Source organism: Misgurnus anguillicaudatus, chromosome 21, assembly GCF_027580225.2.
Source record: "Misgurnus anguillicaudatus chromosome 21, ASM2758022v2, whole genome shotgun sequence".
Lineage (NCBI taxonomy): Eukaryota > Metazoa > Chordata > Actinopteri > Cypriniformes > Cobitidae > Misgurnus > Misgurnus anguillicaudatus.
The window spans coordinates 58,749,483-58,763,960 of NC_073357.2; the positions used below are offsets into that span (position 1 = coordinate 58,749,483).

Sequence of the window (14,478 nt, forward strand, 5' to 3'; positions counted from 1 at the left end):
CTGATTCCATGTAACGTTTATTGGTTATCGCGAGTCTCGTGACTAGTCATCATATTTATTGTGATAAAACAGTCACGATATGCACAAAAACAAATGATTGTCTTACATACCGATGTAGAGCCAGTGTTAGGGATGTGCAACTAATCGTTTATGATTTTCAATTTTGATTTTTGATTCAATCTATTACAAAAACAAGATACTGTAATCGAGGTACAACGATTATCTTCAGTTTTCATTCAGTTTTTGTTGTTTCGGTTTGTGTTACAAATCCAGCGTGCCATGATCAGCACGAGTAAATCAGCTGCACCACAGCGCCTCTCTCTTGTGCGCTCGCTCGCTACTCTTATGGGCTCTCGCATCTGTCCGAAGTCAGATTGCGAAGTAATAATCCTGTTTATATTTGTAAAGTTTTAGCTGAGGCAAAACTATCCCTCATGTTTTAAATATGAATCCGATGTGTTTGTAAGGCACTTCTGAAGGCACCAATGCTTTGACAAAGATAGCAACAACACTACAAATGCATTGAATTGAGTAAAGTACAAGCTCCCTTTTAAGACATGGAGATCCTCTTCTGTCTTTACCTCCTACAACCTGAATGTTCATCAACTTTTTTAGCTGTGTGCACCATAATACTTAATTCTGTGTAACTGGAACCTGTTGTACACAAACGTGGACAATAACTGCTTCATGTTCAATGACAAATATTTGGTTATTATATTTATTGGTTCTTCCTAACCCCAAAATGGAAAAAAGACAAACCAAAGCTCGGGTCTTATAAGGTTAAAGTCCCTTCCAAATTTCATAAATCCCTACAGTCATAAAAAAAAAATATATAAAAATATACACGCGCACACACACACGCGCACGCACACACACACACATACTGTACTTGGTAAAAAGGTTAAATAAATGCATGTTTTCAAAGTCATTGAGTAATTGTGATTATGATTTGTATCAAAACAATCAGGATTATGATAATCTAGCAGCACTACTGCCATTTTAGATCTAGATGGGTTTACAATACGAATAATTTTTTCTCACAAATGTATCGTTTCGCTTCAAAAGACATAAATTAACCCACCGGAGTCATATGGATTTTCTGATGATGGAATGCCTTCATACAAACGGACACTATTCAATGTCATTAGAAATGAAGAGCCAGGATATTATTTAAAGGTATAGTTCACCGAAAAACGAAAATTCTGTCATTTACTCTTTGTTCCAAACTTGTATGAATGTCTTTGTTCTGCTAAACACAAATGAAAGTATTTGAAAAAATGGAAAGAGTTAACTCGTCAATAAATGACAAGTTTTTCCGGAAATCCATATTTCCGCTATTACTCACTAGATGGCGCTCTTATCCCACTTATAAAACCCAAATATTCCCTTAAAGGCGGAGTGCACAATGTTTGAAAGCCAATATTGATATTTGAAATCACCTAAACAAACACGCCCCTTCCCCAATAGAAACTGGACCTTCTTTTAAAAGACCCGCCCCACACATACGCAACCCGGCAAGGGAGTCGGTTAGTAGACACACCCCTTACTGCTGATTGGCTACAAGTGTGTTTTGGTAGTCGGCCCGTCTCCTTTTCCAAAGCGTTTTTTACACATTGTGCACTCCGCCTTTAAGGCAAACAGTTCAAACTCTGTGTATGTTTTGATGATCGCTCTGAATCTGATCTCTATCAAAAGTCCTTCACAAAAATGCAATTATCTCAGCTTTTTGCTCAAAATGTGGTATTTTGAAGAAACCTAACCATATCTGAGAGGTGATAACCACTTCCATGGTATTTTTTCCTACTATGGAAGTCAATGGTGCCCCAGATTTTCTTGGTTACAAACATTCTTCAGAATATTGTCATTTGTGTTCAGCAGAACAAAGACATTTATACAAATTTGAAACAACTTAGGGGTGATTAAATGATGCAAAAATTATTTTTTTTGGTGAACTTTAATATTTTTATATTATATTCATTTTCCCTTTAATAGAACTTGAAATGTGTTCGGCTAAAGAAAGAAAGTTACTGTATTTACACCTTGGATGGTATTCAAGTGAGTAAATTATGGTCTTATTTTCATTTTTGGGTGAACTATTCCTTTATATATTAGTATTTTTAGTATTTTGTTAAAGTAAAACTATTGCATTAAGCCTTAGGTACACATAACACGATAGCAGTCATTTGGGTACAGAAACGGAGTTATTCATTCGGTGAGTGAGTCAATACACATTACACATACACTGACAATACACAAAAGCAATAACTCACAGTCCTTTTGATCAATACCTAATAAAGAGTCAAATTACACTGGATGATACGTGCAGTACGTCTGTAAAACAAAATGCAGAGATTCAAAAACCTTTAATTTATTTTTATTTTATTTATTTATTTATTTTTATTTATTATTTTATTTTATTTACATATGAAACGCTCATTTGCGGACCATTTTAAACAATAAACTGACACAAAGACATTAATTAGTATCATTCGACGAACAACAACATCAGAACGGTCCTCTTTCTCCACACTTGTAAACACTGGGGCGTAGTTTCGCGTTCGTCCTCTGTGACCTCTTGACGTGATGACGTATTGCGTGAGGTCGCGCTGGCGCATCACAGGACCGGAGACAGACGAGAAGTTGTGGTCTAAAAGTGCATACTTTTTATTTTTCTTGTCAAAAATGAGAATAGTTTCACTAGATAAGACCCTTGTGCCTCGTTTGGGATCGTTTGGAGTCCTTTGAAACTGTTGAGTGTTGAGTTAAGTGTTGGGGTCCATCAAAATGAGAAAAATCCTGGAATGTCTTCCTCAAAAAACACAATTGCCTCTCGACTGAACAAAGAAAGACATCAACATTTTGGATTACATGGTGCAGAGTAAATTATCTGGATTTTTTTAAAGAAAATGACTAATCCTTTAAATAAAATGGGTTTGCACATTTAAAACGCGAAACTGCAGCGTGTAAGCTAAGAATAAACTAAACGTTATAGTCCCCTGATGTAGACGCTAATATAGTTAATTATGTGGGTAAACAAAAAAAGGACGCCTGATAGTTCTCAACGCTGTTCTGTACAATAACTAAAGCTACACTTTGATTCTTGTCATTTTTCATAACTGCATTACAGGATAAATTTTGCCCGTGTCCTTTAAATCCCTGTGGTACAGATTCACGGCCATCAGAACCATATCCATTCATATTCATAGAGGCAGGAGGAGAATTTCTTCATAACTCAAAAGTTGGGAAGGACGAGTAAAGTAGGCCAGGTCAACATCTGGAGAGGTCAGTCAGCCCCTCGGTGGGTGTGTGGGTCACAGGGCAGACATATCTTCAAGACGACCTAAGAGCTGTTGAGCGCCAATACCAATATTTCACACTAAAGAGCCACAGAGCACACATGCTTTTGTGTGTGTTTGTCAGAAGGACCTTCAGATCTGTGTTACCCTACAGCCACATACAGCATAACACCAATATTTACTATAGTGCTTTGGTTTGAAAAGCTATGACATGTTTATATAATACATCAGCCCTATTTTTCATGCATCATCTGAATGCTATACACATCACACTTGGATAATGTGCACTAAATACAACACAGTTATTCTATCTTTAATTAATTAAAATCATTAAAGACAGAATTGAAGCAAAACTACCTTCCGAACTTATAGAAAATATTCCCATAATAAGTCCCACAAAATGTTTATGCTTTAATTGATATTACAAAAACTGTATAAATGTAATTGTATTAACCACTTATAACAAAGTTGGTTATTGCATTAAACAAAGTTGTAGTTCATCACATAAAAGCGGTAGTAAAATAAATAATGAATAAAATAAAATAAATAATGCTGTTAATTTACTCACTCTGTTGAAGAACTTTAGACTTGAATCCTAAACTAAATACTCAAATAAACAATTCTAATCAGTATCGCACATTTTTACCCAGGACCACACAATTTTACTCAGTACCGCACAATTTTAAACAGGACTGCACAATACAACCCAATATTAAAGCACAACGCTACCCATTAGCACCGCATAACGCTACCCATTAGCACCGCACAAGCTACCCAATAGTACCGCACAACGCTACTCAATAGCACCGCGCAACGCTACAATATAGTACCGCACAACTCTGCCCAGGGCTGCACAACTCTGCCCAGCACCGCACAATTCTGCCCAGCACCGCACAATTTTGCCCAGCACCGCACAATTTTGCCCAGCACCACACAATTCTGCCCAGCACTGCATAACTCTACCCAGTACCGCACAATTCTGCCCAGCACTGCACAATTCTGCCCAGCACTGCATAACTCTACCCAGTACCGCACAACGCTACCCAGTATTGCATAATACAACCCAATAGTATCGCACAATACTACCAAACACTGCATGACGCTACTCAGTACTGCACAGCCCTACCCAGTACCGCACAATTTTACCCAGTACTGCACAATAATACTCCCCAGTACCGCACAATACTACCCAGTACCGCACAACACTACACAGTACCACACAATACTACCCAGTACCGCACAATACTACCCAGCACCGCACAATTTTGCCCAGCACCGCACAATTCTGCCCAGCACCGCACAATTCTGCCCAGCATTGCACAATTCTGCCCAGCACCGCACAATTCTGCCCAGCACCACACAATTTTGCCCAGCACCGCACAATTTTGCCCAGCACTGCATAACTCTACCCAGTACCGCACAACGCTACCCAGTATTGCACAATACAACCCAATAGTACCGCACAATACTACCAAACACTGCATGACGCTACTCAGTACTGCACAGCCCTACCCAGTACTGCACAATACTGCTCAGTACCGCACAATTTTACCCAGTACTGCACAATAATACTGCCCAGTACTGCACAATAATACTGCCCAGTACTGCACAATACTACCCAGTACCCCACAATACTACCCAGTACCGCACAACACTACACAGCACCACACAATACTACCAAGCACCGCACAATACTACCCAGTACCACACAATTCTGCCCAGTTACGCACAATTCTATGCAGTAAGGAACAAACAATACAACTACTAAATGTACTCGCATCAAGCATGATTGAATTTTCCAAGTACCACACAATACTACTTAACACTGCACAACGCTACTCAGTACTGCACAACTCTATCCAATACCACACAATACTACCCAGTACCACACAATACTAACCAATACCACATAATTCTACCCAGTAAGGAACAAACAATACAACTACTAAATGTACTCACATCAAGCATGATTGAATTGTCCTCAGATGGCTCCTGGTGTATAACCACAAGGTAACCTCTGCCTCTTACTGACTTTGATTTCTTCACTCTTAATGTCAAGTTTAACAAGATTAACATCACCTGATCTGATGACAAGTCTCTTTCTTCAAAACACAAAGAGGGTGCAGATATTTTTCTGAACTCCAGAAGGGTGAGACATAAAGATACCGGATTAGATATCTTCCGCTTCTTAATGCACAACCCATTTTGAAGATATTCTGGATTAATAAAGTAAGAATAACTTCTGTGTGTGTGTGTGTCATCAGTGAAACTCAGAAAGGACTGCAGTGTAACCTGTGGGTGGAGGTCACAGGAAGGATGAGAAGAATGGAGAAGAATTGAGGAATGGCTCTAGATTCACATGTAATCAAGTCATGCCTGAGGTTGCTGGGAGTGATGAATTGGCCGCCCAGCAGACTGAAACTTCACTGATGAACCGAACAAAGCAAATAAACTAGACAAACTCGCCCATATATCATTAATAATAGTCCACAGACTGATCTGAGAACAGCGCTGGTGGAGATAGAGAGTGAAACAGCTAGTTAACATTCCACCCAACGCTTCGGTGCGCGGGATTCAACCCTGTTACCACCCCACGTGTTATTTACGAGCAGCCAGTCTAATGTGCATTCCCAAACCAGCGCTTACCCGAGCGCACCCGACTTTTAGCACGCCTCCATTACTCATAACTATGTGTGCGCAGCATTTGGAAAACTGCTAATGCTTCTCCATGTGCCTTGTTTATTTATTTATTTATTTTCATTTATTGTTTCCCCGAGTGTAATTCATTCCAGGAAAGGCTGTGAGCTGAAATGATAAAGGTATCACCTAATTTATCTTTTCATTTCTTTCTATCTTTTTTGTATTTTTCAATACACATGCTTGCTAGAATAAACAACAGTATTGCTTACACACATAAAACATGTTGGCAAAAAATTCAGTACACAACCAAAGAGCAGCTCAGCTTACGGTGACTTCACTTAGTGCATACTTTAAATAAATGTCAAAAACTTTTTTGAACGGTAAGATTTTATCCGATTAGTCGGCTTTACACCCATGAACTCCCCTCAACTAAGACCATGGCCTTGCCCACACGAATACTTTATAGTTTGAAAACATATCTTTTCTCTCAGTTTGATCCTATTCTCCACACTATGTTAGCTTTTATCAACAAAAATTAAGCTTTTTAAAGGAAAACACAATTTTTCAACATTTCACTATGTTCTTACCTCAACTTAGACAATACATACATATCTTTTTTCAATGCGTGCACTTTTAATCTTTGTACAGCACGTCGTGAATGTGTTAGCATTTAGCCTAGCACCATTCATTCCTTAGGATCCAAACAGGGATGAATTTAGAAGCCACCAACTTACAAGAGTAAGTATGGTGGCACAAAATAAAACTTAAAACCAGTGTTTTTTTTTTTTAAGTTGCCAGCCAGCGGCAGCATTTTTTTTTATGATTTTCACAAAAGTTTAATGCTTTCCAGAAAATGTTCTTCTTTAAATATATAAACATACAATATATCAAATAAAATAAAAGACCCTCTGCTTTCAGAGATCCTACTTTCATTAGTTCTCTTTTATTACCTCTCAAACATGGGTAGGTCTCTTCACAAAATACCAAATTTTGAGCAAAAACTGAGATAATTGCGTTTTTGTGAAGGACTTTTGATAGAAATCTGATTCAGAGGAATGACCAAAACATACACTGAAGTTGAACTGTTTGACCTGAGGGGTTGCTTCCGGGTTTTATAAGTTGGGTAAGAGCGCCATCTGGTGGACAATAGCAGAAATATGGATTGCTAAAAAACTCGTCATTGGCCAGGAAGCGTTTTCTCTTAATTGACAAGTTAACTCGTCAATGGCGGGGAAAGTTAAAAGAGACAAAATGTTTAATCAGTTGTGGTTCGAAGTCTTACATTTTCTCATTTTAGACTTTTCGGTGGGGATGAGCAACTTTTGGAAAATGCTAGAGGATGAGGAGCGTTTTAAATGAAAACATAGTTTTCAAATGTACGTAGCTTAAGTGAGACTAGAGTACAGAAAAAGTAAAAAAAAACAATAATGTAATAAGTAAGTTAATATTTCACTTACAGACAGAATACAGCAAATGCCAAAGCCAATATAGATGAAGATAATGATCCCAGATTCATAATGAAGCCCTAATGACCTTCAAGCTGAGTTAATGAGAGTTTGGATTACTGATGGAGAACACAGAAGCGAATGAGAAAGAGAGAGAGAGAGAGAGAGAGAGAGAGAGAGAGAGAGAGAGAGGGGGGGGGGGGCAAACTAAAGCAGGAAAATCATTGCTCTATGATTGGCTGAAAGGTTCCAGTCACAGGCCACACTAAAGCCTGGGGTATAGTTTGTTTTTTAAGCGTACGTGACCGTACACGCACAACCGAATGCACATATGCGTACATAGGGGTTTGTTGCATGCGCACTGCAACAAATTGCAATATCTCTCCTGGCCTACAAACTACATACCCAAAGTACACATGAATCATCATGGGTACAGGGACACTCTTATGTTTAAAAACTGAACTAGCGATCGACCGACATGGATTTTTAAGTGCCTTTGCCGATACCGATTTTTGTTTCATCAGCAAAGAATATTGATTTCTAGCACTTTACTACTACAAAATATATAGAGATGAGAAATAAAAACCCGCTATGTCCAACTATGTTCAGCTGTTAGGCCGGAAAGGTTGGTTGTTTTTAGCCACATGACCTGCAATCGCTTGAGGCTTCCAGCACTCTGTCTGTAAATAATGCCGGAAAAAAATCAGCGAACACAGCAGCCACGTATCGGCCGATGCCAATACACATAAAACTCGCAAAAAAACAGCCCGATATATCGATATATATTAATCCTATTCTACTTCTTTTCTAGCCTAGTCCTAGTCCTATTCAAGTTTAGTTCCATTTAAGTCTAGTCTAGTCTAGTCCTATTCCAGTCTCGTCATATTTTATTTCTATTCTAGCCTAGTCTATTGTAGTCCATTATAACCTGGTCTAGTCCTATTCTTGTCTAGTCTACTCTTATTCTAGTCCTATTCTATTCTATCATAGTCTAGTCCTATTTTAATCCTATTCTATTCTAGCCTAGTCTAGTCCAATTTAAGTGTAGTCTAGTTTTATTCAAGTCTAGTCTAGTCCTATTCCAGTCTTGTCCTATTCTAGTCTAGTCTAGTGCAGTCTATTCTAACCTAGTTTAATCATATTCTAGTCCTAATCTAGTCTAGTCCTATGCTATTTTATCTTAGTCTAGTCCTATTTGAATCCTATTCTACTTCTATTCTAACCTAGTCCTAGTCCTATTCAAGTCTAGTTCTATTTAAGTCTAGTCCTATTCCAGTCTAGTCCTATTCTATTCCAATTCTAGTCTAGTCTAGTGTAGTCCATTCTAACCTGGTCTAATCCTATTCTAGTCCTTATCTTGTCTAGTCTTGTCTTATTCTAGTCCTATTCTATTATAGTCCTATTCTATTCTAGTCCTATTCTATTCTGTCTTAGTCTAGTTCTATTTTAATCCTATTCTACTTCTATTCTATTCTAGTCATTATTGATCTTCTCATTTCTTACTCTCCTTCTAGAGTCCTTAGGTCCTCAGACCAAAGGCTTTTTAAGGTCCCTTGCTGTAATTTTAAAACAAGAGGAGAGCGTGCATTTTCTGTGATAGGTCCGAGACTTTGGAATAGTCTCCCACTCCATGTGAGGGCAGCTCCTTCAATTGCTGTTTTTAAGTTGTATTTAAAGGAATAGTCTACTCATTTTCAATATTAAAATATATTATTACCTTAACTAAGAATTGTTGATACATCCCTCTATCATCTGTGTGCGTGCACGTAAGCGCTGGAGCGCGCTGCGACGCTACGATAGCATTTAGCTTAGCCCTATTCATTCAATGGTACCATTTAGAGATAAAGTTAGAAGTGACCAAACACATCAACGTTTTTCCTATTTAAGACGAGTAGTTATACGAGCAAGTTTGGTGGTACAAAATAAAACGTAGCGCTTTTCTAAGCGGATTTAAAAGAGGAACTATATTTTATGGCGTAATAGCACTTTTGGGAGTACTTCGACTTGGCGCAGTAACACCCTCCCTCTCCCATTATGAGAGTGAGAAGGGGAGCGGACTTTTCAGGCGAGTCCAAGTACCACCAAACTTGCTCGTATAACTACTCGTCTTAAATAGGAAAAACGTTGATGTGTTTGGTCACTTCTAACTTTATCTCTAAATGGTACCATTGAACGAATGGGGCCAAGCTAAATGCTATCGAAGTGTCGTAGCGCGCTCCAGCGCTCACGTGCACGCACACAGATGATAGAGGGATGATTCAACAGTTCTTAGTTAAGGTAATAACATATTTTAATATTGAAAATGAGTAGACTATTCCTTTAAATACATATTTATTTTCTTTAGCATTTGATTGTTGAGTTGTTTGGGTTTATTAAATCTTGTTTGGAGCAACGGCGGTTTTCTAAAAATGTGCTATATAAATAAACTTGCTTGGTTGCTAGTCCTATTCTAGTCTAGTCCTAGTCTGGTCCTATTCTAGCTACAGTAAGTCTAGTCCTAGTCCAGTCCAGGTCCAAAATTTCTTACGAATACACATTATTATATTACTGATTTCAGAAAAAATGTCACTTAAAACAAAAACAAAACTGTGATGGTTGCTTTAAATGTTAAGCAGATGTTCTCTTCCTTCAAAAGCAGATGTTTTCTAACCAGAATAAGTAGTAAAATGTTTGAGAGTTCATGCCTGTAGTGAAATATCTGATAATTTGAGGATATTATGCCCTAAGAGACAAAATACTAACAAATAAGAGGCAGTGTTTCAGAAATGGTTTTGTCCAAGAATATAAACTACAAGCATGATAATATGAACACACACACACACGGCTGATGTGCTCTGAGCACTCTCTCTCTCTCTCATTATGGGATGGCAGTGTGTAATGGAGTATGACAGAAGCGTGGAGCGCATGGCAAAGCTGTCCTTCCAGCCTTTAGCTTACTCTCTCTCTCCCTCATTATCCTTTCTCTCCTCTTCTACATTATTCCTGCTTACCAGCTCATCACTGTTACAATTGCTCATATTTGGGGTTAGTGATTTACACAAACCTCAAAGTATTAAACTTTAATGCATAACATGTCCAGCATCATTTGTTCTCTGTGCATAAATGACATCACAAATGTGGCTTGTCGTACCAAGGTGTGAATTTTCTAAACAGCCTTCACGTTTTCCATCTAAAGGGCGTGTTATAGTTGTGCGTAGGTCCTACGGCGTAGCCGCGATGCCGTAGGTTCCACGTCGGTTTTCATTTATACTTTTGCGTCGTCGTCCGTGTCGACGTGCAAACACACGCGCAGACCACTGGTAGGCAATATCCACGCGTGTGTAACCACAGTAGTAACCACAAAGAAGAAGAAGCTTATTGGCAAGTTAACCCACAAATGAAGAAGAAAAAACAACTTTTTGTGTATGATTTGAGAAGCCCAGCAATGATGGAATTAAATAAACAGGAACTTTTGTTGCAGTTTGAGTAAAATCACTCCTCAACTTGGCTCATCTTTGTTTTCACCGTCACAAACAGAAATACCTATGATGCAGTTTTTTACCTGACAGGAGGGGTTCTGGTGGACCAATCACAGCACCTGCGGTCCGCGTAGAACTGACGTGCTGTTAAAATTTTTGCGAGGTGAACGTCAGGCTACGCAGAGCTACGCACAGGCTACGGATAGAACTTACGCACACTATAAATCGGGCTTTATGGATAATAAAATGGTGAAAACAACTCATAGATTTACATTGGAGAATACTTACCCTAATCGTGCGTTCATAAGTCAATGCAAAGACGCGATAGAGATCTGGTGGCGCAAATGACGCGATTCATTTGACGAGAATTTAAAAAAATCTGAACTTTGGTCGATATTCGCACCGTGTTAACCAATCAAGAGCTTGCTCTAGTAGTGACGTGATTACAACGTAACGAGCTGAGGCAAAAATATGAAACAACAACAGTGGAAAAAAGCGTTGTCGTTGTATGTGCACACCCTGAGCTGTACGACACATCTTTGTACTTTTATAGAAACAGTAATAAAAAGGATCTTTTTAGCTGAATTTCACACGCGAATGTCTTAAAAAAAATCCACATGCATTCTTTCTCTTCTATTCGCTCTCCTTCATTGTCCTGATCCACTATCGAACAGGACAGACACATAAAACCTTCACAGATCTTACAGTATATGTGTAGCATGAGTATCTGTAAAAATATTTGAGCAGTACCGGTTTTAAACCAGCCGTCCGCAGTGAAGGCATCTGATGTCTCCTGAGGTTTGTTCCAGTACTCCTGAAAGACTGACGAACCTCGAACCATCAGCTCACCTTCTTTCCCCTCCAAACCGGCCTTCACCTGACGGTACATATACACGGGTGTAAAGTCAATGCTTTTATTACTGTAGTAAAAAATATTGAGGTCATTAAGTACCTGGGTCCCTTTGCTGTTGCCCTCAGCGAGGACCGTGTTGGTGGTGTTTGTCATCATGATCCGAACTTCCACACCTGGGAGCGGCACTCCAACAGAACCTGGAAAAAACACAAAAACAGAAAGATATATTTCAGATTTATATTACAGATTGTCTATGTGTTATATCTGTGGCATGATGTTAATTATTATTTACACTTAGGTTTTATTTACATTTGAGGTAAACATAAGGTAAACCGTAGAGTTGGGGTACTCGAACTTGGACTCGGGTCCAATTTTAAATGAACTCGGACTTGTCACTCACTCGGGTGAATTTGTACTCTGACTTGACATGGACTTGGACATTTTGGACTCGGAAAATATCCCGAGTACAGTCGAGTCTGCGTCATGTTTAACAATAAAACCAGCATAAACTTGAGATGAGAAATTAATTACTGTCTACCCCTCCTGATATTTTACTGCAACACACTGGCAGGCAGCAGCCAGTCGCATCATACGTGCAGACAAACACACACCTTACATACATCAATGCGTGGCTAGGACGATGTCCTCAAAGTCAGCAATAACTTGTTTTGCTTACGACTTGAGTCCAACTCGGACCCTTTTGGACTCGGACTTGATGTTTAAGGACTTGGTCTTGACTGGTACTCGATAAAGGTGGACTCGGACCAACTCTAGTAAACAGGCAGTTTAAACCAAACCAACTTTCAAAAATTAGGGAAACAATAAACAACAAATCTATCTGGTACTCATGGATCACAAGATGTTACAGGCCAAAAAAATATAATATTTTCTGTAAAAAGTGTTTTATATAGCTGAAAAGCTTTACCGAATTAACAAAATTTTTACATTTTCTAAAGAAAGCGCGAGTGCCATTAGTCATTAGTGCCAAAATTATAAAAAAAAAATCAATCAAAAAGCCCATGCATACATGTTTCTATGATATTCTGGTCTTTAGATGAAAGTCTAATGCTGAGTTTACACCAAACGCGTTTTGGGCGTCAAAATCGCGTCTACCGCGCCTAGTTTGCTGCTTGAACACTTTGAATGCATTCGCGCGTGTAAGCATTTGACGAACGTCCGAGGCAAAATCCGCTTCTTGTGGGAGGGGCAACTGCTGTGCGAGTGTCTGTTTGCAAGATGACTGATGTTGATTGTGCATTTATCAAGAGAGTTACCAGTTTGTATTGGGTAACCTTACTATAGGGGGAAAATAAACGGCGCGGGTCGATAAACGTCACGTGACTCAAAAGTGAAGTGTGTATTACAACTTACCAGGTTGCCTAAAGTCCTTACTGACACTCTTCCAAGCGAGGTCCTTTTTATTCCTGTCTCCTCTATAGAAATAACAATTGTGTCATATAGCGCCGAGTGACTGCTTGAGTGAGTGACTCCGGGCGGGGCTGCCACCACAGCAGCAGGCAGGCTCCTGATTGGTTAACGCGGCGCGAAATTCCGCCAAAGCTCAAACCTTTCAACTCGGGCGTCAGCCGCAAATTCGCGTGAAGCGCAAAATGCACAAAAAAGCACTATTCGCGCGTACCGCGCATAACGCTCAATATGCGCGAATGACGCGGAAACGCATCTTCCGCTCCGCGCCGAACACCTCTTCCGCGCCGCGGGACCTCCTGACGCGCGTGAACGCGGCTGCACATTGACTTAACATTGAAATCACTCGTGCTTCACGCCTCTACCGCGGTTGGTGTAAACGCACCATAAGAGATTGTTTTCACCTGATTTATAGTCTGTTAAGCCAATTATTTGGTCTGAAAGTCATAATACTTAAAAGTCAGTGAAAATTCCAATATTAAATGTGTTCCCAGTTTGTCACACCACAAAAAAGTGTGTTGTTAACTCTTTCCCCGCCATTGACGAGTTATCTCGTCAATTAAAAGAAAACACTTCCCTGCCAATGACGAGTTTTTATGGCACTCCACATTTCCACTATTATCCACTAAGTGGCGCTCATACCCAACTTATAAAGCACTAAAGCATCCACTGATCAAAAAACAGTAAAAACTCTGTGTTTTGATCATTGTTCTGAATCTGATCTCTAACAAAAATCCTTTACAAAAAAGCAATTATCTCAGATTTTTGTTTAAAATTTTGTCTTTTTGAAGAAACCTAAAGGTGATAAAAGAGAACAAATGAATACTGTATAGGACGAAACTTTTTTGTTGTTGTTTGAAAGCAGAGGGTCTGTTCTTTCATTTGATATGTTGTATGTTTATAAATTTAAAGAAAATTTTCTGGAAGCCATTAAACGATTGTGAAAATCATAAAAAATGCTCCCACTGGGTGACAACTTAAAAAAAAAAACGCTGGTGAGGAATTACCCACCCAGCCAAATGTGTATAATTTAGAAAACGGCAGTAAATAAAATAAGTTATCAAAATTTACAACAGGCAGGATTTTCTGCTCTTAAGCGCTGGGGGTGTGTCCGCTGTCAGCACTCAGACCACGCCCACTCGCGGGAAAGCTGCCATCTGGCTTAACTTTCAAATACTGCTACAACCTGAATGGATGCATGCGATTGTGTTAGGGGCGGGGCCATGCTCGGTGACTCCAGTGAGCCATCCAGCCACCACTTTAACCCCTGCCCAAATAATTCTGAACACAGATATGTGGAAAAACTGTTTAAGGGGCCGTTCACATGTCGTGCCTAAAATGCGTTCTTTCCAAAGCGCTCG

At 39.3% G+C, this 14,478-nt stretch overlaps 1 protein-coding gene across 3 annotated transcripts in view; it reads right to left on the minus strand.

Moving 5' to 3' along the window:
• acsf3 (acyl-CoA synthetase family member 3) overlaps positions 1 to 14,478 on the minus strand; it is an 85,495-nt gene that overhangs the window by 23,903 nt on the left and 47,114 nt on the right. For all 3 annotated transcript variants that reach the window (XM_055216563.2, XM_055216554.2, XM_055216569.2), the window contains 2 exons: positions 11,792 to 11,889; positions 11,590 to 11,716 (listed from right to left, as the gene is read on the minus strand). In XM_055216563.2, the coding sequence (XP_055072538.2) occupies positions 11,590 to 11,716; positions 11,792 to 11,889 (225 nt within the window). The remainder of the gene's footprint in view (positions 1 to 11,589; positions 11,717 to 11,791; positions 11,890 to 14,478) is intronic.